The sequence below is a fragment of the Rhea pennata genome, chromosome 2 (genome assembly GCF_028389875.1).
Source record: "Rhea pennata isolate bPtePen1 chromosome 2, bPtePen1.pri, whole genome shotgun sequence".
Lineage (NCBI taxonomy): Eukaryota > Metazoa > Chordata > Aves > Rheiformes > Rheidae > Rhea > Rhea pennata.
Genome location: NC_084664.1, coordinates 32,602,994 through 32,629,663, shown reverse-complemented (window position 1 = coordinate 32,629,663; position 26,670 = coordinate 32,602,994). Strand labels below are relative to the sequence as shown.

The 26,670-nt window shown below is 38.2% G+C and overlaps 1 protein-coding gene across 1 annotated transcript in view; it reads left to right on the top strand.

The window, feature by feature from the left end:
- Positions 1–19,030, top strand: part of CRPPA (CDP-L-ribitol pyrophosphorylase A) — a 118,952-nt gene extending 99,922 nt beyond the window's left edge. Inside the window, exons 10-11 of the mRNA XM_062569187.1 lie at positions 16,166–16,250; positions 17,113–19,030. Of these exons, the coding sequence (XP_062425171.1) occupies positions 16,166–16,250; positions 17,113–17,141 (114 nt within the window). The 3' untranslated portion in view covers positions 17,142–19,030. The remainder of the gene's footprint in view (positions 1–16,165; positions 16,251–17,112) is intronic.
- The last annotated feature ends 7,640 nt before the right edge of the window (positions 19,031–26,670 follow it).

Here is a 26,670-nt window from a genome sequence, read left to right as displayed (position 1 = left end):
ACAGTTTGTATAATAAAGTCTCACCTAGATACAAGGATTCATAGACATTTTTTTAATGAATTTATAGACTGAATTCATGTCTATAAATGTCTGAATTTTGATTCTTTCATCATGAATTAGCACTGTTTTGTAAATTGGGACCTTTGGAAATGTTGGTTTCAGATTCTTAATTTTGAGGTTCTGGGAACACTTATATACTTACACAGATTTATACTAAGTTAATAATCAGTTCATTATGTGGAGTGCTAGCAATATCTTACAATCACGCAGTACCTCTGCTTTGTAATGTTGTTTATGATAATATTTTAAATTTGTTTTTGTCTGAGCTGAGTTTTTGTTTGGGTAACGTTAAGAAATTGCAAAATTCAATTCAATTACAAATAGCAGTCGTATAAATAGCCTCAAGGTTGTGGATAAAAGTAATGTTTCTGGAGTTTGCTTGCAATGATGTCATTCACAATAAATATGTAGACATATTTTCCTTATTTTTAAGTGTAATTTCTATTTTTATACTGGTAATATGATCCAGACATTTCAGCCCAAATAACATTCTTACTAACATTCTTATATGAAACTGTCTAAAGTCATTGCTTCCCAAAATGAATCCTAATGACATGAAGTGAATTGACAGAAGTTTTGGGAAAGAGAATTTTGGCTCAACTACATTTTATTTTATGAATAGTTTTGCACTTAAAGTACATGGTATTTGGTTTGAATTGTAGAGACAGAAAACTTCGTAATTAATCATTTTAGTTGTAATTACAGAATTATTTATATTGTCCCTAATTGAAGTTTATGATAAACTGGTGGAAAATGTAGATTTTTTTTCTTCTTATGCAACTGCATTTTTTCTTTTGCATTTTATTTGGACAAATTTCAATATTTTCTCTTATGATTGTGAAAGCTGGTCATAAACAAGCACACAAACATTAAAATTGAAACTTTAGATTTCAGTCCTACTAATACAATCCTATAGATTATATATAAAATATTTGAAAGAATGGGAAAAATAATTTGGATATTCTGCTATCACTCAGAATAACATCCTTGATATGTTGTAAAAGTACTACAACTAAGAAAGACCAAATGATTCTGTAATATAAAAGTAAAATTTGAATTGTGAAAATTGGAGTTTTGTCTTTAAAGGGAAAAAATAAAGTAAATCTCTGTATTGTCCAGCATGCCGGTAAGGAGAACAAGAAGCACAAAGCCCCATCTCTGAAAGTATTTCAAAACTTCAAGAGGAGTGTACCCCAGGAAGGTTTTTTCTAAGCATTTCTATTATGCTGTGCTGTTTATGCAAAAGTGTGTGCTGCAAAATCAGTATTATAAGAAAAGTAAAATGACAGAGATATGAAGACAGTATTTTTTTTCAGATTAATGTTAGGCTGAAAAGTTCTAGAAATCCTTCCTTCTGGTGTCATATCCAGTTAAAAGAAAATATATGTGATAACCAGTGGGAAATAATCAGAAAGTAGTAACTGAGAGAATGAGGGTTTGAAAATCCCATTTTTGGACCGGAGCTAGTCCACAGGCACTTTCAAGTAAAAGGCAGTTTGTGTTTTGTTAATGGATATTATTAGTAGATTTGTTTGACAGTAGTAGAATGGAGTCTCGCTTTGAGCATAGAAAAGGTATTCAGTAGCACTGCTAATGCAAAAGTTCTTAAAAGGTAAAAATCAAGAAAACAATAGAAAGTTAATTTCCGTAGTAAATGTGAAGGAGATGTGGCTCAGACTGGTAGTGTTAAGAAATGAAGTTGGGGCATGTACATAGTGCTGTAGACATAGTTCTGCTTACTGAATAGACAGCAGATTTATGGAAGTGGAGCATACAAGGTACAAGCTGAGGCTAAGGTAGGCACAAAGGAATACAGTTTGTTAAAGACAAAAGGGATATTGAATCAAGAAGGGAATTAGTGGAAATGGAATTTGAGATTACTTTCTTTGTCCGAAGGAAACTTGTAAAACGTGGCCGTAAAGAGCCAAACCACACATTCATCTGATCAGTGCAGGCTGAGGGGATCGGCAATGTGAAACCATTACCCATGACAGAAGAGAGGTGCAGTTCTAAATGCAGCTGTGAAATTGGAGAGAATCGAATAATTGAAGCTAGAAGGAGAAAAATGAGGAAAAGTAAAAGAAAAAGTAAAAATTGTCCTTTCTAGTTAAAGCACTGGGAGATTCGTTCTTAACTAACACACACCTAACTTATTTGAGCAGCTATACTAATTTTTTAACCCGGATAAGACTTAAGCAGAGCTACGTTCCCCTTTTTAGCCATACAGATCTAAAGCATAACAGTGCTACAGCCCGTAACAGCTGGGCGCTCTCAGTGCTTGTTTGGATTGGTATTGTGGAAGCTATCTGTGCCATCTGCAGTGTTCTCAGTCGTGTAATTGTACCATTTCATGGAAGTTTTCCTCTGCAACTATGGGTATCAAGACTCAAATCCGACAAAATGAGGCTACTATATTTCCCTTAAACATAAACATTGCTATTTTGACACAGTTTGTACAAAAGTGTAGAGTTTTGTCTAACCGATTCAAAATTCCTCTCAAGTGGTAAAACTACGTCCAGGTCCTCTGATGATCACCATTGCTGCTGTCAAAATTGCTATCAAACTAAAGACCACTTTATTCTGCTTGTTTCCATTTTGGACAGTTGTATTCAGAAAATAATCTGGCAGTTTTATTAAAACCTTTAAGTCATTCTTGAGTCTATTTTCAATATTATTAATTAACATTTTAAAAGTACTTTAAAGATCCAGCTAGTGAATTATGCAAGTATTTACTGGTTGGCCTTGCATCACCTCTAAATGTTGGCTATAGGAGCTCCGGGGAAAGCTGAGACACAAAACACCACACATGTGGGCAGGCTGCGAGATGGTAATATAGCCTCTAGCATGAGAAATGCTAGTGCTTCCAATCTCCAAAGAAAGTAGCACTGGTCACTTGTCCTTGATTTTAGTTAGCTTTGAATGAGGAAAATTTTAAAGTGAGGAGTAAGTGATGTAGTAAAATCTTATACCTCACATTTGGTCATGACCTTGGAAACCTTAATAAATAGTTTCTTAATCCAGTGCCTATCTCAAGAAAATAATAGGGAGAACTGAAGTTATCTTTGCAGACAGCGGCAAGCATATTTAAAGCTGCAAGTATGCACAAGATGGTTTTAGGATGTTTTGAAAGGAAACTTTGTTAACAATTTAATTGAAAGTGTTAAAGGCTGTAAAACAGACTCTTCCATTATACAGCTTAAAATGCAACACATCTGAAGGTTTAGATTAATATTGAATACTGATCTCATAACAAGGTGTGCCAATGTGCTTTTAGCTAACAAAATACTTCATGTTTTACTTTTTAATAAAATATCTTAATTACAAAATGTAATTAATTTATCTGCTAAAGCAAAATTATATTCCTTTATTTTTTAAGCAAGACAAAAGGAAATGAAGGGATTAGTTTTAAAACAGCTCTCCCCCCTCCATCCCCCAAAGCACAAAGCCAAATCTTTGTTATTTTACAAGAGTTTTATCACTTGGATGTATTTTCATTTTGAGTGCCTTTGTTTGTATATAAACAGGCTATTGTGTTACATGGTTTGGACTGATACTAGCTGGCAGAAATAGAGAGAAGCCTGTCTTGGCAAACCATGAATTTTCTGTGAGAGAACATCTGTGACATCGATCTTTGTGGTGTAGCTGGACCCACATAGCCTGAAGTAGAACTAGAATCTAAAAGCAAGCACATCTGTCACTTTAAAATTTTGAATATTATACTTTTTCTTTTCCTGAGGACACAAGAGATACTGCATGTGCATGCTATTTGCTCGTGAGCCCTGAGGAATGATAGTAACAGCTTCAGCTATCTGCTGTATTTTAGCTGCAAGGCAGGTTATGAGCCCTCTTCTACTTTCCTGCCGCTGGGCTTATACTCTGAGGATGATTCCTTTTGGAAACTGGCTCTTAGCCCTTCCGGCTATGCTCCTGTTAGCAACAGCTAGTGACAGGCGAGACTCCTGCAGTTCAAGCTGCAGAGGCATGGTTGGGTTGGGGCCCAGACTCAGAACAGGCATTACAGCATGAACTACTTACTACTACTGCAAAAAAAACACCTGAGAAAGTAAGTAGACATGTGATTAGTCCATGTTGACTTTTTGTGCTGCTTCAGGTGTACTGCTGTCAAGTTAGTGGACTTGAAGAGACCTTGATAGCATCCATAAAAGTTGTGCTATATCCTTCAGCCCTTCCCATCTGTTACCATTTGTGGTGCAACGAAAGGCTGCTGTGTCCTGTGCTCTCAGTTCCTCTCAGCCACTGAGTGAAAATAGAGCACTTGTGCTGAAAAGTCTTCTCTTGCTGTATTGCAGGCGCTACCTTTTTGACTGTTCTCTCATCTGTCCATTGAATTGAATATACTAGACGTTTGCTGCTGCTTTCTGAACCCAGTGCCTCTACTCATACTAGGCCTCAGGCACCATCCTTCCTCTAGAATGTCGTTTATTTATTTATTTATTTTCAAAACTTGTCTGCTCCTGACACTGCTTAGGCATAAACCTTAGCCCAGGCAAGTGCTCTGTCTGGAAGAACAATAGATAGAGGCAAATACTGTAATAGTTTTGCATGCGTTAATGAAAGGCTGCTTTGCTCATAGAATTATTCATTGCCTGCAGATAATGAAAGTTCCTTTGCTTCTCTTTGCATCCGCTGCGTGAAAACTGCTTTGGAGCCCAGACCAAGTTAGTGTTTTGTCCAAAGGCCTGTTAAAAACAATTGTACTTACTGCAAAATTAATGTGTTAAAAATGTCATATTGCTGTGAGAGACAGATGTTAAGGGAATGAATAAGTATTAACGACTTGTACTGTGATTTGTTCTTCCCATGCTAATTCCAATAATCTCTTCAAGGAGAGATGTCATGTCCTCATATCTTTACAACCTTTTGTCCCGTTTCTGGACACTTCTTCACTACTCAGGAATTTTTATTTTTCAGGAATATAGACTAGCTTAGCCTTACATCAAAGTCTTGAACTGTAAGGAATTTACATGTTTGCCTTCAGATAGGCTGTAGACTCTTAGCTGCACCTTTTAGTACATTTAGAAAGGAAGACCCAGAAAAGGAAGTTAGAGATAAAGCGTAAACTGTACCTAAAGGTTACTTGAATATCAAAGAAGTAGAATTTGAATGATGAGATGAAAGATGTGGCATGGGCATTCAACTTTAAATAGCAAGTTATAATTCAAGAATGATTTCAAATTTCACTGTGTAACTTAAACATGAAATAGTTATGAATTAGTCTATTAGTAATTAAAAAGCATTGCAGATGAAGTTATCTACAGCAAAAAGTAGTGTTTAAAGTGTAATTTCAGTTAGATATCTATGATTGTCGAATAACTGTGGTGGTAATACTGTAGTTACTTTGGTTTATATTTCTGTAACCAAGACTGGAATGTGGCCTTTACCACACTAAACTGATATTATCATTCTGAAAGTTTGGAAGCCACAGGACTGGGATGTGAACAATAGCACAGCACATGTGTACATATACTTTTTGCCCTTCAGAATCTCTTGGCTTTTGTTTATTTCTTCCCCCAAAGGAGAAGTTTTAATTTTGTTTTTTAATAGGCTGTGCAGTTCTTCTTCTGAACCATCTCAAATAATTTATCTCTAATGAAGAAGAATGTTCCCAATCAATTAGTTACCGCAGCCACAGGCTTGTATTTTGGATTATTCACATTATGTAGAAGTTGTATAATGAAGATTTTAATGACTGATTAGGAAACATATAGAAGGAATACAAATTTTTGAAACATGCCTCTTCTTATTTTGGAGGCAGATATTATGACAGGTATAATATTCCTTATGAATTTTGTGCCTAGAGAAGAAAAATGCTTTAGGCTGAGAGAATGGAAAAAATGCTCTTACTTCCTCTGTGTTGGTTTTCAGTATCCTACTGGAGATTCAAATGCATCACTCATTCTCTACCCAGACCTTCCCATTTTGTTACAGTCACAATAATTAAGTGTTCCCCAGTCTTTCTGTATAACACTGGTGATGACAGTCGCAAAATATAAAGCAGCTCATGTACATTTATATACAGAATTCTGTGATAGCTAAAGCATTTGATGTGTTGTACTTCATATTAGCAACTTACGTGTTTGAAAACTGTGTAGTTTATAAAAACAAAAACTCAACAACAGAAAAAAACAACCTACGTTTTCCACAGTATATGGGGCAGAAGGGAAGAACCTATAATTTAGATTCTGCTGTTTTAAAATTACCATAAAATATGTATTTGCAATAAGATATGTATTTGCAATATGTATATAAGAAGGACTGCTGTAGTCATCTCTCTCTGCATTAGATTTTTGTCAGATCCTAGGAAGGATGGGATGGTGCTTTAATAGAGTTAAGAGAAGCATTTAGGTACCTGATAGTAGCCTATTTATAATTTTATGGTTATAGTGCTGACTTCAGATCTCACTGTATTCATTCTACCAGCTTCTTCGATTTTTTTTGTTTGTTTTTTTTTAACCTACAGTATATGACACGATTTCCCTGTCAAGTGGAGCCTGTGGCACTGATGATAATCTCACTTGATCTTTAACAACTGTGTACCTTTTTATATTTTGAAGATTGAGATTATTGCTGTACTTAACCTTAGGGGACTGCTACACTAGTGTTTGGGTGAAGAGTTTGGCTTATCCCAAGAAATCGGGAGAGGTGAAAAAGTGGTCTCCACTGACCTTCATTCCTATGAAAATGTGATTCCCTTGGAAGCTATACTGAATTTTGATGAAATTTGATGTTGATTTAAATACTTTTATATTTTTGCATCTTTCTGTAGTTTGTTTAAAACAAAGAAAAAACCCACCAAATTGTCCTGAAATGTAATGTAGTGTTAATAACTACTCCTACTTTGGCACATAAGGAGCCTTCCACAGCAGATGACACAAACTTTTTAAGAATTGAGAATTCATCTGGAAGTATTTTCATTTATTCTAATATTATAGGGTGCTTTTTGCTACTGTAATGGTATCTTGTTTTCTTTTCTCTCAGTAGCAGCAATAATTATTGAGAAGCTAAAGGATGATGAGTATGAAATTGAATCATGCATTAGAAAGTGTTTGATGGCTAGCTTGGTAGCCTAGAGCATTTTTCTAGTTGAATTCAAGTTACATAGTATCATTTTGTGTCTTCAAAAATATGTGGGGAAAGATCTTTCTTTCCACTGAATTGCCGTAGGTTAGTTAGAAGAAAGAGTAAAATATTGTAAGGTAGACTACTGAAGTATTAAAATATGAGCATTGCTCAACTTGTGGGAAAAACTCACCAAGGAATTCAGTCTCAGACCCCACTTTTACCTCTGCTCTTTCTTCTTTTCGCCTAGGCAGTTTCCCCACCACTGCTCTCAATCTTCTGTACGTACACATTTTCACCTTCCTATACGCTGCACGGTTCTAGCAGCACAGCTAAGGCTAAAACGCCTGTCATCAAGGGCAACTGAACTTGAAAGCACTCTATTTCTTGGTTTATAAGTAATAGGAGAAAAATTCATATGGCAAATATATTCATGCGTGATCCATAGCTCCTCCGTCTTCTGTTGGTGCTTGCTGTATTACAACAGTCTGTAAATGATTTAAATGATTAGGGTGTAATGTTTTGCAGGAAGCCAACACTGCTTCGCCCATTTTTCTGTGTGTGTGTGCAGTGGATCTGCTATGTGTTCCTGGCTGGCTGCAAAACTTAACGCTGCAGTCCATCAAAGTATTTGTAGACTCTTACCGTGCAACAGGCAGCAGAAGATAAACCACTATATGCACACAAGGGAAATGCTATTATATGCTACTGTGTGGAAGATGTATTGGACTGCTATTGGACTGACCCAAAGCTTACTGAATCCAGAGGAAAGCCTTGACACAGCTTTAAGAGGCTTCAACAGCTTGCCATGCTGCTTCTCAGAGAAGAAGGCAAGTCTTCTGTGCCTTAGGAGCATTTCATTTTTCCTGTATTTATAGTAAGAAACAATCTTGCCTTCACCCTTACCTCCCTCTCCCTAAAAAAGCTTATGTTGTGTTTTACAGGGTTACCAGAGTGATGCCTCATAGGGCCTGTAGATACTATAGTAATATTTGTTAATATATTAAATATTATGATCTCATTTGGTAACAGACTGTATTAAGAGACCACCTCTAAGAAACCTCAAACACCTAATATACTTCCATCTTTAGCAGGCAGCCACATCTGTTAAATAGCTTATTTCTGCCAGTTTTTTTGTACCAGTTAATACAGGTCAGAATTGGCTCCTAGCTCACGTGTTAGGTAGCTTTTTGAATAGCTTTCAGGGGAAGGTTGTTGATGATTGGTCCTGGTATTACTACAGGCACAGCTGCTGTTGCCAAGAGCATAGATCTAGTAATGGGAGTGAGTGCTGAACAAGAACTCTTGCTTAGGTTCCAGTGATTAAGCGTTATGGAAGTACTCTTTATAACGTTCTTCTGAGAGTTATTTGGCCCAGGGATTTGTATTGATTATTTAATATGATCACTCTAACGCCTCCTCTTAGAGGAGCGAAAAAGACTTGGGGAGGACAAGAGCTAGGAAACGTACAGCCTAAGCCTGCACAAATGACCGAGGCACTGGCACCCAGCTCATGTCCGTTATGAAGACTGCTTATCTATTTTACATTGAAAGAACAAAAACAAAAGCCCGGTTTTCAGAAGAGGTAGAAACCAGCTTTCGCTTGCTCCCCAAGTGACTGGGTCTGGTCTACCTGGGGTCGCATCTTTTTTGTATTAGGATGCAGTTAGACTATGTGGAATGGGTATTCCTCAACAGGAATTTTAACCCTAATCCAGAAAAAGTGTGAAGTGTTAATACTCTTCAAAAAAACTGTACTGAACCTAAGTCACCTACATGTTGCAGAACATTTAATCCATGGAGCTGTTTTAAATCCGTTGGTTGAAGGGAATTCCATCTATTCCATCCATAGTAGAGAAAGGAATCACTCCATTTCTCCTTCCCTGCTCCCCCACCTTTTTCGTCTTAAAAAAAAAAAAAAAAAAAAAAAAAAAAAAAAAAAGTTTGCTCTGAGGTCTAATTCTATGAATCTTAAGTGAAAAACTGTAGCCAATAGCACTAAGCACGTGATCTTTACAGAGGCTGGGAGATGTAAAATACTTCTCTGTTCTCAGTTTATTCACACAGTCATTTTAAATGTTGGTATCTTTCTATTTTCTTATGACAAACTGTAAAGGCATAGTTAATGAATATTACAGGAGAAAGAGTACACTCATGTATTTGTGCACAGCTTATCTGGGTTTGGACAGACTGTAGCATGGATGTGTGACGACATAACTGCAGAGAAGTAACTCGGATATATCACGGTTTCTTATCTAACAGGTCTATTGGGCTCCAATAGCACGGTTACAGTTTGGTTCCTGCAATGCCACTGACATCTCTCTCCTCAATTCTCCATTGCCTGCAGAGTATTTGTATTTCCAAAGTCTTTCTATTTTGAGGAGTATCCACGTAACAAAGAGCTGATGGCATTTTCTTAGGGCAGAAAGGGAGCAAGGTTGTGCATATAAATGTTCAACTGTGAACCAGCTACAGTGCTTCTGAACCCAGCTATCTATCTGAACTCAAGTGCTACCTTAGCTATTTGTGTATTACTTGAAAGGAAAGCTGAAAATATTCAGTGGAATGGTTTTCTTATCTTTCAGAATGATCTGCATAGCTGTCGTCTTATTGAGGTACATGGATGCATTGATATGTATGAGATGTCATTTATCAATAGATCCTTTGGCACATAGATTAAAAAAATGTAATGTGGAAACATTTTAGAAAGGAGACTTCAGATTAGATTGTACTGTTGCATAAGTGGAGTTTGCTTTGATATGTAGATGCAGTGCCACTGCATATCTTCAGTAGGAAAAATGCTTCTTCATGAATTTATCAGAGAATTCCTCATTGTGAAATCAGAGTAGAGACCAATCTATGTCATTTTATTGATTTCTAATAGCGAAGAAGCTCCCCAATGCCTCCCCAAATCATTTTTTTTAATGGGGGGGAGGAGAAGAAAGAAGAAAAAAATGCGACATTAGGCAAGTTTTGGAGACACTTGGGTATAGCCTTAGTATAAGTTGCAGCATCCCGTGGAGTTTTAATTTAATAGCTGCTTCTTGCGTACTGCCAAGGGAGTGTTTTGCAATGTGCTTACAAGAATGCGAGCTAGATCAGGCATTTTCTCTTCCACCCTTACCTTATGGCTCCTGTGCCTGGTGTACCTGTAGGCTCACCCTGCAAAGGAGAAAAATGGATGTACTTCATCAGACCATCCCTTTTGCTGTTTCCACTCTTTACAGTATTTATCCTTAAGTTTTCAGGAATGTGAGATAACGCGTGAGTGTTGTCTTTCAGCATGATTCCTCTCTGAACTCGCTGAAGTCTTTCAGTGGGAAAGATTTCCATGGCACAATTCTATTTTTCTTTTCATGGTGGCAGCTACATGGTATTTGTGCCTCAGTCCTGGGGTAAAATGTTATTGTCATTTTGTGTATGCCTGATCCATTTGGGTAGAGAGAGGCAGGCACAACTGTCGCTTCACAGCGGTACTCAGGCTACATCTGTAACGGTGCGTCAAACGGGCTAGGGACGGTTCTCCGGTCCTAAGGCTGAAAGACAAAGCCTGGCTCGCGTCCGTATGGCTCAACCCTTTTCCCCCCAAAGGGCGGCCGCGCTCGGGCCGCCCCGCGGGAGCAGCGCCTGGCCGGCGCCGTCCCATTGCGCGGGACACGCTCGCCGGCAGGAGCCCGCTCGCAGCGGGGCGGCCAGGGCGCGGGCGCGCCAGCTCCTGCCCCGGCCCCGGCCCCGGCCCCGGCCCGCGAACCGCTGCGCAGCGCGAACCGCTGCACAGCTGGCGCTGCGAGCGTCGACGTTCCCCAAGGGCAGCGTGGTCTTTAAAGCACGTTTTCAGGCTTCTCATCAGCTGTGTAATCGGTGCTAGCATTACAGTTCTATTCATTTTATTTAATTGTATTAAATAGTTAAATAACGTTACAGTTAAACTAAGTTCCAGTAATAAAGCGCAGCTGTTTTATTCTTTTAGCAGTGTGCAGTAGAAGGCAGAGTTAATACCTGCTTAAGGTTTTTGGTTTTTTGTGCTAAGAAGTGAAGTATGTGGTTTTCAAGCTATGCTTATATTGACCTAATACATATGTAAGTTGAAATGCAGTATGTGAAGTTCCAGCTTGGGAGGGGGTGGAAGTCCTTAACTGATTGAAGCAAGGAAATGAATAGTTAGGGGAATGTCAATAAATATTCAGATATCCTCACAGTTTCTTAAATAAAGGCACATTTGTAAAATATCACATTGCATATTCCAAACACAACTTTAACTCTGTCCCCATATCCATTCCCAGTTTTATTCTGTAGACCAGAAAACCTCTACAGTCAGTTACTCTGCATCAAATAAATTCTGAATATGAGTTACAACCATCATACAATATGGTTATGTTGGAATATTTTTACTATTTAATAACAGACAAAGTGGGTATTTTATTTTGGAATCAAAGTGCTGTTATGTGGATTTATGGTTTATAAGGTTGGCAGTGTTTCTGAGTACTTTCTTTTCCAAAGTACATAAATATAATGTGGTAAAAGTTTTGTTTTTAGCTTATAAATGTAGTTAATCATCTGTTCAAACAACAAAAAATTCTATTTACTAATGGCCAAGAAATGTTAGGGGTTTGGGGTTTTTCTTCTTCACAAGAGACTCATTTAAGTCAACTGGATGAAATGAATAGACAGCGAATATCACAGTGCTTTAGGGGGGATCGTAGCGCATCAGTTGGTTGTGTGGAACTTCCATCATTAATCCTCATGAATCCATTAAAACTGTTACAGCCTCCGAGTCTTATTTAAAGGTCACAGTCTTTTTTTTTTTTTTTTTTTTTTTTATCATTATTTTTTCTTTAAGGATTTTGTTGATGAGTAGAAGACCAGCTCGTGTGTGATCCACGCAGTACGTGCACGGATATGCATTCACTGCCTGGCAGGCTGAAGGAGTGGGAGAGCAGAACAGTGGGTGGGCAGTAGTGCGAGAGAGTTCTTCTGGGCTACACGAGAATTCGTATTGATCATTCTGTTCGTACATCCTGTTTTTTATCACGGTTACAATATATCCAAACATGTCAGGCAATTAGACAAGTGAAGACCTGGTTCTGCTTGATTATTTGACTTCCTGCAACTAATAATGAGAGTTTTGAAAGATTTAATACTGAGGCATTGAATATGAAAGAGAATTGGAGGCCTGTATGCGCAATGGGGTTAGGTGTGGTAATTTGTCCTGGCATCCTTATTGAAGCCTCCACTATCAGCTGTAATCAGCGCTGTTGCCAGAAATAACATTGCAGTGTCAGAAATACGGGTGTTTTAAGGGTATAGCCGGGGGACTTGAAGTATTTACTTATTTGTTTAACTTCTAATTAAGAAAGATCTATGAGATTCTTTTACTTCCCTAAGTTGTTCTTTAATTCTGTCATTTAAATTCTTGTTTATGTTCTGCTTAAAAACTACTGGGTTTCAAATCACCTATAACTGCTTAAGAAATAGCTAAGGTTTTTTATGATGCACTGAAAATGTCTCCTTGATGCACAGTAATGGCCTAAAAATGAAACAATTTGTTAGCAGGATTCAGAAGAGGAGAAAGAATACTTCAGATATAACAATAGTGTTGGATAAGTCAATGTTATGCCTACACTTTGAAAAATGTGTTCTCTCTCTCTCTCTCTCTCTCTTTTTTTTTCTTTTTTTTGCTAAAATTTCTTTTTCTGCTGTCTTTTTGCTGATAATAAGGACTAAAAATGATCAACAAAATTTAAATTATTATGCTTATGCAGTGACAGACAGATCATTAATAGGGTAATGATTCCTAGCTTAAGAACAGATTTCGATTCTCAGAAAGATACTATACAGTGATTTTGAAATTCCTGGAAGAGTCCTGTTCTTCATATGATTTACTGCCTCTTTCCAGTAACACCGTGGCTGTAAGAATAAAGCAAGTTACATTCAGCATATCCTTAACCTTTGTATCATTGATTTTTTCCTTCCCTGAGAGACTAGCTAGTAGGCCCGGATATTGAACACTGACCTTGAGATCAGCATTACCAAGAAGGAGTAACAATATGAATCTAAAAGCTAGTACCCTCCTTTGATAAATACTTAAAAGGAGGATCCTATTGCAAGCTTCTATATATGCTTCACTATATGGTTTAACCTATACTTGCAATGTAACTGTGTAGAGTTAAGAACACATTTTCTATTCAATTTTTTATCTTAAGTCAGGTAATGTATATTTACTTATGAAATACAGTTCTGGCCACAGACAAACTTTCAGGCACCAATCCTGTGTGACAGTTCATCATTCCTGCCATGGTATAGACTGATTTTTAAAAAAGACAAAAACCAGTTGATTTCCTAAATAGTAATACTAATCAGATTATTATCAATGAAGTAATTTAAAGTTTTAAATGCATTTTCATTTGTGCTACTTACTTTTTGTTTTTCTCCTCTTTTGAATAAATTGCAATTTCTCAGTCCGTTTCAGTGTGGTTTATAGACCACTTCTGCATGCAGGTTTCTGTATGCATTTCTGTGCCACATTATATGGATTACAAATACCGTCCCTGGTTTTTTGTATGTCTTTCCTTCAGTGCATGAAAATTAGCAGTAAAGCCTTAGTGTTAGTTTTAGGAAAAGATTTTTCCAATCTACAGGAATATTATGGTGTCACTTTCAATCTCCCCTTTGAAAACTACATTTCTTTCTTTTACTTTCTTTTATGTTCAAAAACTTAAATAATTTATTACTACAAAGGAATGTGTGCTGAATCCAGTAACCAACAGAGGATGTAGAAAGATTTATTGGGAGAAACATTAACAGCATTCCTGGCCAGGTGTATTTTTTTTTTTTTTCTTTTTTGTGAAATGGTGAAAAAAAAATATACACCTCCAGCCAACTTCAGATATGGCTGGAAGCCCAGGTGGAAAACATGCTGTCTGTAACTGTGAAGCCCTTCTAATGACAAACTAAGCAAAAGTGGTGAGTGGAGCAGAGAGGTTGGCACTGCTCAATGTCAAGAAGGGTGCTGCTAGATCTTGAAAATGATTTCAGTGTTTGCTGCCTGAAGGGTTATTATATGCACGTGTTTTTCACTCTCTTTGTACCTACGGGGAATGAGGGAGTGAAACCCCTACCAAATTTGGGTTGTAGATTTTGACTTTTTCTTTGCACTGTGAGTCCGTGATAAAAGGTAGTGGAGAAGCAGAACCTGCAAGTGTAGTTTTACACTCCTCACTTAACTGAGTTCTCCTTTCTTGCATAACCAGAGTGCGAAGTACAGGATCTTTCCCTCAGTAAACGGTAGGCAAAGCTGTGATGAACATTGTTACTCTAAGACAGTCTTTAGACCACAACTAAATAATTTTACTGCATATTAAAATACATAAAATGAATTTATGAGATGCGTTACAAATTTTAACAGGTTATTTATTCAGTGATTTTTAGACTAAAATTCTACATAGATACAAATATCTATTTTCCAGAAATGATAAAAGAATAAGATGTAAACTAGCTATTTCTAGTTCTACCCGGTTCCATCTCTGGCATGTTTCTTGTCATCTACATAAAGCACAGAGTTAATAAAAACATTATAATACATAAGGCTATACAACTGAGAGTGTTTCAGATACACAGTGCAGAGACACCTTTCCCTTATCATTTTTTCCTCCAACTCCAGCTATTGTCTCCAGCTTTCCTCCATACTAGCTGTCTAGGTCCCTTCAGCAGTAGTCTTATTCCTTAAAAAGCAGTGCTTGACATCATCAGTTTGTTAACACCATTTTCTCTTTCTCTGTTAATCCAGGTTTCTTAAATATGTCATCTGCAAGGACTTCCTTGATTTAGCATCTTAGAAAAATGGTGGTGAAAAGATTTACAATCAAACTACCCCATCTTCCTGCCCGAGGCAGGACTATGCTATACCTTTGTCATGTTTTACATGTTTGTCTAACCTATCCTTTAAAAAGCAAAGCAAAACAAGCAAAAGACGTTAATGACGGAGTTTCCTTCATCTATCCTATTTCACTGCATGCCAATCCTTATTGTTAAAATGATTTTCTTAACTTCTAATTTATATCCCAGTTGAATTTCCCTTAAGTCTAATACTTCTGATTTTGTCCAGTGTGGGTATGGACAGCCGTACTGGTTCTCTCTTTGTAGAACATCTTATTTATTTGAAAGTCTTCTAGATCCTTTTTAGAGTTTTTTGGATCTTTCTTTTCACAGACATTGTTCCCTCCTGTTCCTGTCTGTGCCAGGCTACACTTATTGATATTTTCTCAATGCGCAAATGAAAATCTTACTAGCTCCATTAGTCAAACGTATATCCAATATGTACATCCAATACAGTTAAGAAAACTTGGAAATCAGACAAAGATCATCTTCAAATCTGATCTGGAATGCTAAGTTAGAAGCAAAGAATCAAAGTCCCATTTTTCCCATGTTTTGTCCTGCACTGGTACTTGCCTATCAAATCACATTACCTTTTTAACTATTTGATATAAAAAATAGCCTAAGCTACTGAAATGCCAGTGCTTAAATACTTTTCAGTTTGTGAGGTTAAACAATTTGTGGAATGCAGATGGGATTTTTTAGGTGCTTAAAGTTACGGGTCCTATCAGTGCTACTTAATTAAATCCTATATTTTTTTTCCCAATATTTACCCAGAATTTGGACTATCTCTTAGATTTTAAAAATCAATTAAGAAAGGAAGTTACGGAATTAAGCTTTAGTTTTGGTCATCTCTGGATAGATGACATCAATTCCTGCAATTTAAAATATACTCCGTTTCTTTGAATTTTTCTGTGTTTGCTCTTTTGTCATTGTGAGGAACAGAATATTGACACTACTATGAAAGTATATTTCTTAAAACAACCAAGTTTTGGAAGGATTTTCTTCTAATAAATGCAAATAAACATGTTTTTTATATTTTTCAACAATCATAAGGTAATTTTGTCTAGTTGAAAATGAATCTTAAATACTTTTCCCACCTTTATTAACATATTGTTCTCCTCCCTCTTCCCCCCCTCCTTTTTTTTTCCAGGACCATTTGCCGCTTCAGGAGGTGGTAAATTCTTCTGCTGGTCTTATCATGGCATTAATAAAGGACAGAAATCCTGAGCTGATTGGTCAGTTATTGGTAGCATAAGATCATTAATTATTTGTAGCTTTTGAAAATGTTTCTTTTTCATCATGCATTTACCAAATGTCCTGAAACATATTTTACCCTTTGATGAAAACTCTGCATTTATGACATTTACTATTAAGATCTTTTAACATATTTTTGATACTTAAGATGCAAGTCTGATGTTATGTATATAAGTATAAAATGAAATATAAATCATTCTGAGATGCACTGGATACATACTTTGAGAAATAGTACCGAAACATTTGTTTGTGAGATCCTGATCATTTTAAAAAGTACATGGAAAAGACACCAAAGCATTCAGTCTTTGTGCAGAATTGTTGTTGACACCACTGCATGTGTGCTATACTCTAGAAATGTATTATGAAATTTTCTTTAGGTTAAAATAATATTAAAGCACAACTCTTGATCTTTACATGAAAGTACTTTAAAATTGCTGCTATACCTATTAGTAAATGCAGTGTTTATTGTAGAGAATAGCCTTTCTGACATCAGTGTAAACATGCATTGCAATAAGTGTTTGTAGATCAGGCCCCTTTATAAAAGGAAGAGATGTGCTTATAGATATTGAAATGCTGCAGCCCAGTTTTCTGGATAAGGTACACTCTGAGTGGAGCGCTCCTTAGTGCTGCCCTTCCAGTATCCAGGTACGACTGTTCAGAACTTGCTCTGATACCTCGGCTAAAGTATTATGCATATCCTTGGTGCATGCGTGTGTGTGTGTGTATGTATGTATATGCATGTATGTGCATGTGCTTAGGGAGAAAAGACCAAAAAAATATTTTCCAACATAACCTGTAGGTCATGGAGAAATAAGAAGATTCTGTTGTTGTTTTGTTCTACAGGAGTGCTGTTTTCATCTCTTGTTGGTTAGCATGTATGGAAGAAAAGCAAGTGCTGCAAGTTCAGATGTACACTACATTGATATTAAAGTGTTGAAAGTTGGGACAGGAGGGTTAAAATGGTGAATAGTTATTATGTTGAATATTTCCAGTTATTACAGCCACTAAGAGCAATGCAAGACTTCTGAAAGCAGGACAGTCCCTGAAAGTGTCTGTCTCTCCCTATGCATCAGATTCTTGGGAAATTACTGCACTTCTGCAGCTTGTGAACGGGCTAGGTTAATGCCTTAAGCACCTGCAGTGATGGGAAGAGGGACTTAATGAAATAGTCCCACCATGAGTGTCCTGTTCTGTCTATACAGAGTGAGCGAGCTCAAGAAGCTTCTCTCTGAAACTGGTCCTATCAGCTGCCTGACTGCTGCCTTGCTCTCATGAGTACAATTTCTCATATCTGATAGTTAGGCACAAGGATGTGACACTAGCAAATTTGCTGACAACATACTCTTGGGTCCTTGATGTAGAATATAATTTAGCCAGTCTTAGCCAGAAAAAAGAAATAATAATAAAAGAAAGTAAAGCATAGAATATCTATCTAAATGTCATTCAGAGGGGATCCTTCTCCATGCTAGGTAAATGTTCAAAAACCCATCTCAAGTAAAGCTTCTAGTTTACATTAAGCTGTGGAAAGTTATTTCCTGCAGCTCAGCTCTTCAAGAGGACAGTGAGAAAAGCTTGAGTGTTGTGGTTCAGTAATACAAGGTCTTTTGTGGCAACACAAACTGGAAGAGTTCCCCGTCTTCCAGCCCTACTGCCACCATGTTCCTCTCCCTCTGATGCTCAGACAAAACTTAGTGAAGAGTAGGATGATCCAGGGTTGGTTTCTCTCTCTTGCTTTGTGCTGCTTGGCTTCCCACTCCTCTTCCTTCCTTTCTTTCTTTTTTTTTTCATTCTTTCTTTCTCTTGCTTTTTCTCCCTCCTTCTCTCTTCTTCTCTCTCTTTTTCTGTCTTTGTCTCTCCTTCTTGCCTTTTCTCTCTCTCTGACTTTCACTTCTGCTTGCTTTCTCTCTCTCTTTCTCCCCCCCACCTTTTTTTATGACTATTTTAAGCCTAGATCAGTATCCTGCAGTTGCTCTATCAACACAGAAGGCAGCATTGACAGTAACAGTAAAAAGGGGTCCAGGATGGAATAAGTGCTCCTTAACTGCTTAAGAATGGCTTATTAGCTTCTGCTGAGGTACTATCTCTGTCTTCTAATCTCATTTAGAAGTTGATGTTGATTCCAAACTTCCTTCTTTACGAGATAGATACAACAAAGAGTTGTTGGCTCTCTGTTCTGCATCCAAAGCACACATTTTGTTCCACACAGAAATCACGCCAATACAATTTACAAAGTTCTCATGCATCCTCTGTTTTCTTCTTTGCTTCTCTCTCCTCTCTATTTTGAGTAATAGTTTGTCCTTTGCTGACATTGTACGACATAAGCATTTGTATTAGCTCTGTGTATGGCTACACAGTAGGCATATTTTATTCATATTTATTCGTGCCTGTATGCAAAGTAGTCAAATGAATAAGGGACCGAAGAATTTATTGTTAGCATTCATATTTTAATAGGACAATTCTCACAAATACATTTCCTGAATTCACTTTTATTATTCACATTAATAAATTGAGTTTGATAAAGGAATTTGTCTCTCAAGCTTCTAAAGACATAATGAAAGATATTTATTTGATTACTGTATTTTATGTTTCTTCTACACTTTAAAATACTATCGCTGAGGTGTTTTTCTCGCGTAATGATAAAGTGAAATTAGAAAATCCTTTGTGTTTTCCATCTATTCTAATATATACATTGTACTACAACCTTAGCATTGGGTTGTGCACAGCTTGTCATTTGCTTAATAAACAGAACCCTTTACTTGGTTGTGTTGTTTTACTTGCCTCATTATCTTAAATTAATTTTAATACAATTGAAAATGTTCATGCAGCGAAATGTTGTATCAAAACGTATTTAGTAATAATCCAAACTTAAATAGAAGATAATAAGCTTCATTCATGTACTATTGTATTATCATTGTATTGTGGACTTTTTTGGTTTTAATAATCTTTTTAAATAACCTGTGTACACCCAAAAATCTGTTATGCGGGAAGCAAATACACAACAGAACTACTAATACAGATCATAAAATAGTAAAAATGCAGTTTTAAAAAAAAAAGAAGGAGGAGGACTGGGATTAATGCTATTATGTATCCAACCCAAATTTAAATGGTCTTTTGGGTGAATGTTAAGAGTTACAATGGGAATAAAGATATAAAATGAAATGAAGAAACTGGTTGGTTGTTTTTTGTCTATGCATAGCTTCTCACAAATAGTTATATACATGAGAAACTTGGCAGCCTTTTGTACACACATGCTGTTTTGAATTTAACTGGAGAATCAGTCACCACCCATATTGCTTTGAACATTTGGACAGCGATAACAAAGAGTAAATAAAAGCTCCAACTCTGCCAGCCTTGCTTACCTTACTCCTCAAGCACTCTAATTAGTATTCCTTGAGTAAAGTGTTCATCAGAAGAAATTAATACAGAATCTGGCCCTAGCACTGGTTTTGGTAGCTGCAAAGTTGTGTGAATTAGATTTGGGTATTCCATTTAACCAGCTTTATGCAATATCTGAAAATGAAGTTGCTTCATTTCTTTTAGCTCAGTTGGCAGAAGAGTTTCTAGCTATAATTTTTTTCTTTAGATTCTTAGGCTACCTAGTTTGGAAGAGGTATTTTGATGGTTCTCTTAAAAAAGCTGCAAGAATGAAAACAGAAGACAGTGGAATTAAAACAACATCAGCAAAGAGGTATGAAGGGAAATGTGACCCCATTTGTAATGTGACCCCAAATGTAATCGGTAGCAAAACTGTAGATGACTTTACAGCATCACACTGAAGCTTTCAGCTCATCTTGCTAAGATGGGCTGCAGAATGACCCAGTTTGTTTGGACACCTGAAAGGTTTTGGCGTGTTCAGCTTTGTATTTCTGTGTGACATCAGAGTCTTACCACTTCCACAATGCTACTTGAGGTGCCATCCAAACAGCAGCTTCCAAGGCCACTTAAGAATTTCGGTGGCTGACTTAGTGCTTTCTGATGGTATGCCACCTTCCCTGGCTGTATGTAGGTTACTGAAAGCTAGGAAGTACACCACAGAGGATCATAGGTTTTTTGCTCTGTTGTCTTGGACATCTGCTGGTCACTGCTCTTTGTTCTTTTCTTCTTCTTCTTCTTCTTCTTTTCTTTTTTTTTTTTTTAGCACATTTATTTACAGATATACAGAAGCATTTATGAAAGCATTTATGAGATCATTTCTCCTTTCTTCCTTTTCTTACTTTTCAGCCATAACTTTGATGTGCAAAATGTTATTCCATCTTACTAAGATTCCGCTAAGGTGTCCAGACAGTGCATGTTTGTATAGTTGCAGGCAGAGACAACATAATCCTTGTTCTCCATTTCCATTTCATTTTTGCCATCCCTGCTTTCCCTGTTAAGAAAGGTTTGGGGGTTCAGAAATAGGTTCATGTTAAAAGTGTTCTGGCAGGAGCTAGAATTAGGGGCTAAAGCTACCTTTGATCTGGTGCAGTATGACTGTTCTTACAGTTGGGCCAGTTAAACAACACAGAAGAAACATGTTATGGGAAGAATTTAGCTCTTCACAGTAGTGGCTTGTCCTTATATTTTTAAATTTTTTATGATTGTTATCTCTATTCTTTAGGATAGATGCACTAATCTTAATCCCATCTAACTGAAAAAAAAAGTATTTGGTATATTAGATGAATTCAGATGCAGTGTATAGATGGTAGATTTTTATCTTTGTGTAGGTAGTGAAAGAATGCTATTCAAAGGAATTTCCTCTTGTTTGTTTCAAAGGTCACTTATTAAAACCAAAATTCTCAGTGAAACTAGGAGAGATGCTGAGACTTGTAAAAAGAATATCTTTTAAGGGCTCCCATTGGGAAAACCTGCTGCGCAATGTTAAGATGTTAATATTTGTTGTGATATCAGATGTTCCACTATAAATACATTATTTAAAGCCAATCTCAAAGAGATGAAGTCTGAGAAGCTAAGAAAAAAATGGACTCTGCTTTCATTATTCCTGCCCAACTCATTTATCAGTCCAATCTTTTGCACCTGGTGTCAAATAATTTGTAATTGCAGCCGGTTAGATGAGTAATGCCCGGCTTTGGGTGCCTACAGTAAGATACCTATGCAAAGTAGCAAAATGAGATCAAATCTTTGTGCCCACAATGCCTCCTCTTTCAACTTTAGTCTTGTAAGCTTTTACAACGTCTGTCTCCCTCGGCCCATTCCACAGCCACGTTGTTCATCTCAATTAAGTTTGTCTCATGTTTCCAACAGACACCAAGGGAAAGAAACAGTCATGGACACGGTGCCTTCCAGGGTATACTGACTTTGATTGACAGGCCTTTAAAGCACTTGCCTTAATATACATTTTACTTGGTTAATTTTTACAGGAATACTCAATTAGTTTTGAGATCTGAGAAATACAATTTCAGAGCCTGTGCTCAGGAAAGAGTCTCAGCCATTAAAGTACTTTTAAGATAGAATATACTTGGCTTGCAAACAGTGACCTGCAGAGGAACTGCCCGAGACTGCAGCTCTGTAAGGCGCTTCCCCGTTCAGTAGTCTTTTTAGATAATCACCTCTCGGAATCTCTCTCTTTTTCATCACTCTGCCTCTTCCTTTCCGTGTCTCAGACTAGACCTGTCGTTTCAAATCGCCTGCTTCCCTTCCCTTTCGGCCGGTCTCTGCTCACATCTTCTCCCGCTCTGCTCTCCCGTCCTGTCCTCTGTCTCTGTTAGTTGCTCTTTCTCTCCCTATTTGTCACTCTCTTTCTATTCCTCCCGGCCCACCATCGTTGAAGGAGACAACCCCCTCCCTTCTTCTGAGAGCCAGGCCGTGGTCTGGCGTCAGAAACCCTTCCTCGCTCCTGGATCAAGAACTAAGGCAGTTGGGCTTTGGCACCTCTGTGCTCCTCACAGATGGGACCGGGAACAGATGTCACTTCCGTTGCCAGCTGAACGCAGATGAGCAGCAGCCGCCCGAAGGGACGGACCTCCTGCATGACAGCTGCTGGGACTGGCACTCAGGGCTGCTTGTTAACCGGAGTAAAGCTTCAAGCGGAGTTCTCCCATCGAAGGAGAAACAGTCTTCTCCGAGGTCAGACCCCCCCTCTGAGGTAGCAACTTGGGTCTGTGAAGTCAGCACCTGGCTAAAGAGCCAGATTTGCAGATCAGTCAGAGTCTGGAAAAGAAAAATAAAAAGGAAGGAAAAAAAAAATCAGAATCCAGGTATAGCTTGCAGGACTGACAGTTTGAAGAAGTGTGGTTTTACTTACAAACCGGAGGCTTTGCCAGGAGTTACTCAGAGACGAACAGCAAGGAACCCCACGACGCCGTGTTGAGCGGTTCCTTTTCACAGCAAAAGCACAGCCTGATTCAAAACCTATTGAAGTCAATGGGACGGAGAGTGCCTCACAGCACTCGCAAGTATGTGTGGCATCTCCTCCCTCCGGCCATCTTCGGTCAACTTCACACGTAAGCGTGCCGGTTCTGTTGTTTTATGCACGCACACGCACACACACACATATATATGCATTTGTTGTGCAGCAGTTTTACATGTGCATTTATACTGTGCTCAGTTGCTTCAGTGTTTGGTGGAACCTTATGGTCTTGATTAATCCCAACTATATTTTGGAGCTTAGTTGTGACTCCAAACTAAGCACCCACAGGCCCAAATAAATGGGGTAATGGGGCACTTCTAAAAGGCAATTCAGTGTTTAAACTCTCTCTTTGAGGTTCCTCCAGTTCCAGTGACAGCAGAGCAAGCCTAAGGGGATGGTTTTATGCTTGGTTTAAGCTGGAATGCAAGGCTAGAAAAAGGAGGGGTCTTGGCATCTTCTGGGTGGTGTTTTGTCGCTCTCCTCTGTGCATTAGCGTTGAGGCTCATGCTGCTGTGAAGCAAGTTAGTTAAAGAAACTGAAAAACTGTTGAGTGGCTGGAAGAAGTGATTCATTTTCAGCTGAGTTGCCCAGGTGGGGTGGCTTTGGGGGGAGGAGGTAACTTCGGCAGTGCTGTCCTGTTGCAAAGGGACAGAGTGGAGGGCATGTAGAGCTGTGGCCTTACAGACGTACATCAGCTTCAACTGACACTGAACTGTGCCTTTGAGGGACTGGATTTTGAACTTTGCCATCTCAGGTTCCTGCCGATGTCCAGGGTAAAGTGAAAATAAGCTGTTATGCCCCTTCTGCAGACAAGTGTGCGTGCGTGTGTGTAAAGCAAGGATGCGGTTCGGGTCCGTCACGTGGCTCTGCTCTTTGGCTGTCCTGTGCAGGCTTTGCAGGCAGCGGGAGGACCCACGGCTCTGTGTTGCGACGTGCAAGCCTGCGTGAAAACGATCCATCTGAAAAAGCTCGGCGGTGAGCTACATTCCAAAACAGGAGGTCAGGAGAGGGAGAGGAAGGAAGGAAACCAAATGTTTCCAACATGCTGTGGGAGTGGCTGCTAGCACCAGGTCAAAGATGTACTCTTACGATGGATATTTGAAGAAAAACTGCAAAATGCCTTAAGTACACAACACTAAAAGGGGTATTGCTATCTTTTTTCTTTTGTTGTTTTTTTCTTTAAAGTAACTGACTTCCGTATTTAATCCTACTTTCCACGGTGCACATTGTGTAGGCAGCTCCACAGAAACAGCAGGAAACAAGATTTATTTAAGGCTTTGCAGTACCGGTGCATGGTTACTCAGTGCGTACAGGAATTACAGTGGCAGCAATGCACCCCCTGGCGGTGTGCCCAAACATTTTTGCCCCAAATCTTCCTAAAGTTTACTAAAAGACTAACTCCAACGGTGGTCGAGGAAGATCCTGTGTTTTGCTCCCAGGCTTTGCTGATTCCCAGCAGTGATAACCTGGGGCCTGAGCAGGGCTCTGCTGCCATCAACCCCACCTCAGCCGCAGCCTCCACGAAGCCAGTAAAATGCAACTAGTATAGAAGAGACCGGAAAATATGCTTAGTATATTCCAGTTAATGGAAACCAGCTAATCAAACAGATCGCATGGGTAGAGACAGGCAAAGTGTCTGTTATCTGCTGGGACTACTCCTGCCAACCTGCAGCTGCTTCGGGCTGCGTTCATGGTCGCTCGTGGAGTGGGGACGTTTGCAGCCCTTTTTCATTCCTCTGAAAACATACTTTGAGTATTATTTGTTTTAGGCTTCTGGAAAACCCTAAAACACAGCCCAAGTGGGCAAGTGCCAGCCAATTCTATGTTGAAATTCTGAAATTCAGCTGTTTTTTCTTAAATGAAAAATTGTATTGAAATAAAAATTTCAATGGTTTCTTTCTTTCTTTTTTTCTTTTCTTTTTTTTTTTTTTTTTGGTATCTGAAGCCAAATTTGATTAAGGCCTTATAAGAATCAGAAATGTTTTAGAAAATAGCTGTATCACACCATGATGGATATGGTCAGTGACTTTAGTGAGCAATAGTGAATGGCTGGCAGGAACTAAGGATTTTCTAGTTGGCATTAATTGGAAAAAAGGTTGGCTTGTGCTAAATTAGCCTTGGACATAAGTTAAAATAAAAGCACCTTTGAAAGGGAAGTAAAATGGGAAATAAAATCTCGGTAAGAATTGACATCCCTGAGATGCAGCAAGCACAATAAAATGAGCTGTATCCTATGACTGTCAAAAAGTTGCCTTTAGAATGAATCCAGTGAGTCATGTTCTTTAGTATGTAGTATTTAGTATTTTTCTCCCAAGAAAGTAAGAATTGAATTAGATGGATCCTTAGAGGATCTTTCAGGTCTAAAACACAATCTGTTAAATACTCAGTGTAGAAGAAATCAAATATTGCAGAAAACTGTACTGCAAATATTAAGACTTTATATGTAACCCACCTCTCTGTTCAGTAGCTCTTTCATGCCCTCTACAGTTAAAACACTGCTTTGTGTCTGTGCAGTCGAATTTTGTCTTTCCGTGTTGTGAAATGTGCCGCCTAGGGTTAATGAAAACCAGTAGAGCAGTAAATACTGCTGGAAAAACTTTTGGTTGCCTCTAGGATAAGTTGTGGCTTTCATTACTGAGACTCATAAGCAACAAGCAGTGCCGTGCAGGAGATGATCCTGAGCTGTGCTTTTGCAGTGGGTACCGCTGATAGGAACAGCTGAGAGCGCAGAAGTAAACAGAGGAGCATTCCTGCATGAAACCTTCACTGGTGCAGGTGAGGTTTCACTACATACAGGCAACCATCTGTAGGCAAGTTTGGATTTTCTTGCATATTTGCTGTCAGGTGCAAGTTATATATAGATAACTGTATGAACAGCTTTGGAACTATCAAGAGTTTATGAGTTTCAAAATTACAAGTAATTATTCTCTTTTTTGCATCCTTTTCAAAGTGTTGATCAGTGAGTGCTGATCACTTTTATGCATATAAATACATGAAGAAGTGATTCATTCTACCCAAAATCTCTAAATAAACAGGTGGGAAAAGGTGTGATTTCAACATCAAATTTCAATTGACTGTACCTTGAGTATATTCAACTAGTTTAAAATAAATATCCAACTTCTGGACAAGTAAAGTTGCATGTAGTGAATTGTGTCCCTTCTGCTTGCACTCAAAGACAAATATATGAGAGTATATAAAAATTTCACTAGATGAAAAAAGAAATGGTCACTCAGATGAAAATAAGGATTGTAAATTCCATTCTTACAGGTCCTTCTCTGGCAAAGCATTTTAACATACACCACGTTAGAACTATGTGAGATTTATTTTCCACACAGATGCCTCGTATGCATGAAAATAAAAGTTATATTGGAAGGTAGCCTGACAAATACATTTTTCCTTTATTTCTACAGTGCCACAAAAAAACTCATCCTGAAGTACTCTAGGAAAAGAGGATTGTAGGGAGATTAAAAAAAAGGGGGGGGGGGGAAAGAAAGCATACTCTGATTAAGAGCCTAAGAATGATATAATAATTAAAGGAAACAAAATGAGTCATCAGTACTGAGAGAATGAGCTGCTATTTAAAAACCAAAGATGTGCTTTTTTTTCCTACCAGTGATGTTTTTTGAGATTTTAAAGACTGTCTTTTGGTTATTGATTTTGGCAAGGACTTCAGTATGGACTAGAGCAGGCTATTTCTTCCCTCTGGCCTCAGGTTCCCTACATGCATGTATATATATATATATATATATATATATTTATATATATATATATGTATATAATGGGAATAATACGACTAATACACCACTGTAGACTGAATGCATTACTTTGGATTTCTGATCCCCACGGGGACACTAATGCACCAGGCACTTCAGAAAGAGTGCCGCTGTCCCCGGGGACTCTACTGCCCAGATAACCCAAACGAGGGGCGAGACTGAGACCAGGCCTGGCGAGGAGGACGGAGACGCCCCAGGACCCAGTGGCCTCTCAGAGACGTGAGGCTGCCGGATGGAGAGGCCGGTGCTGCACCTGGGAGACCCCGCCGTCCCCCACCGTGT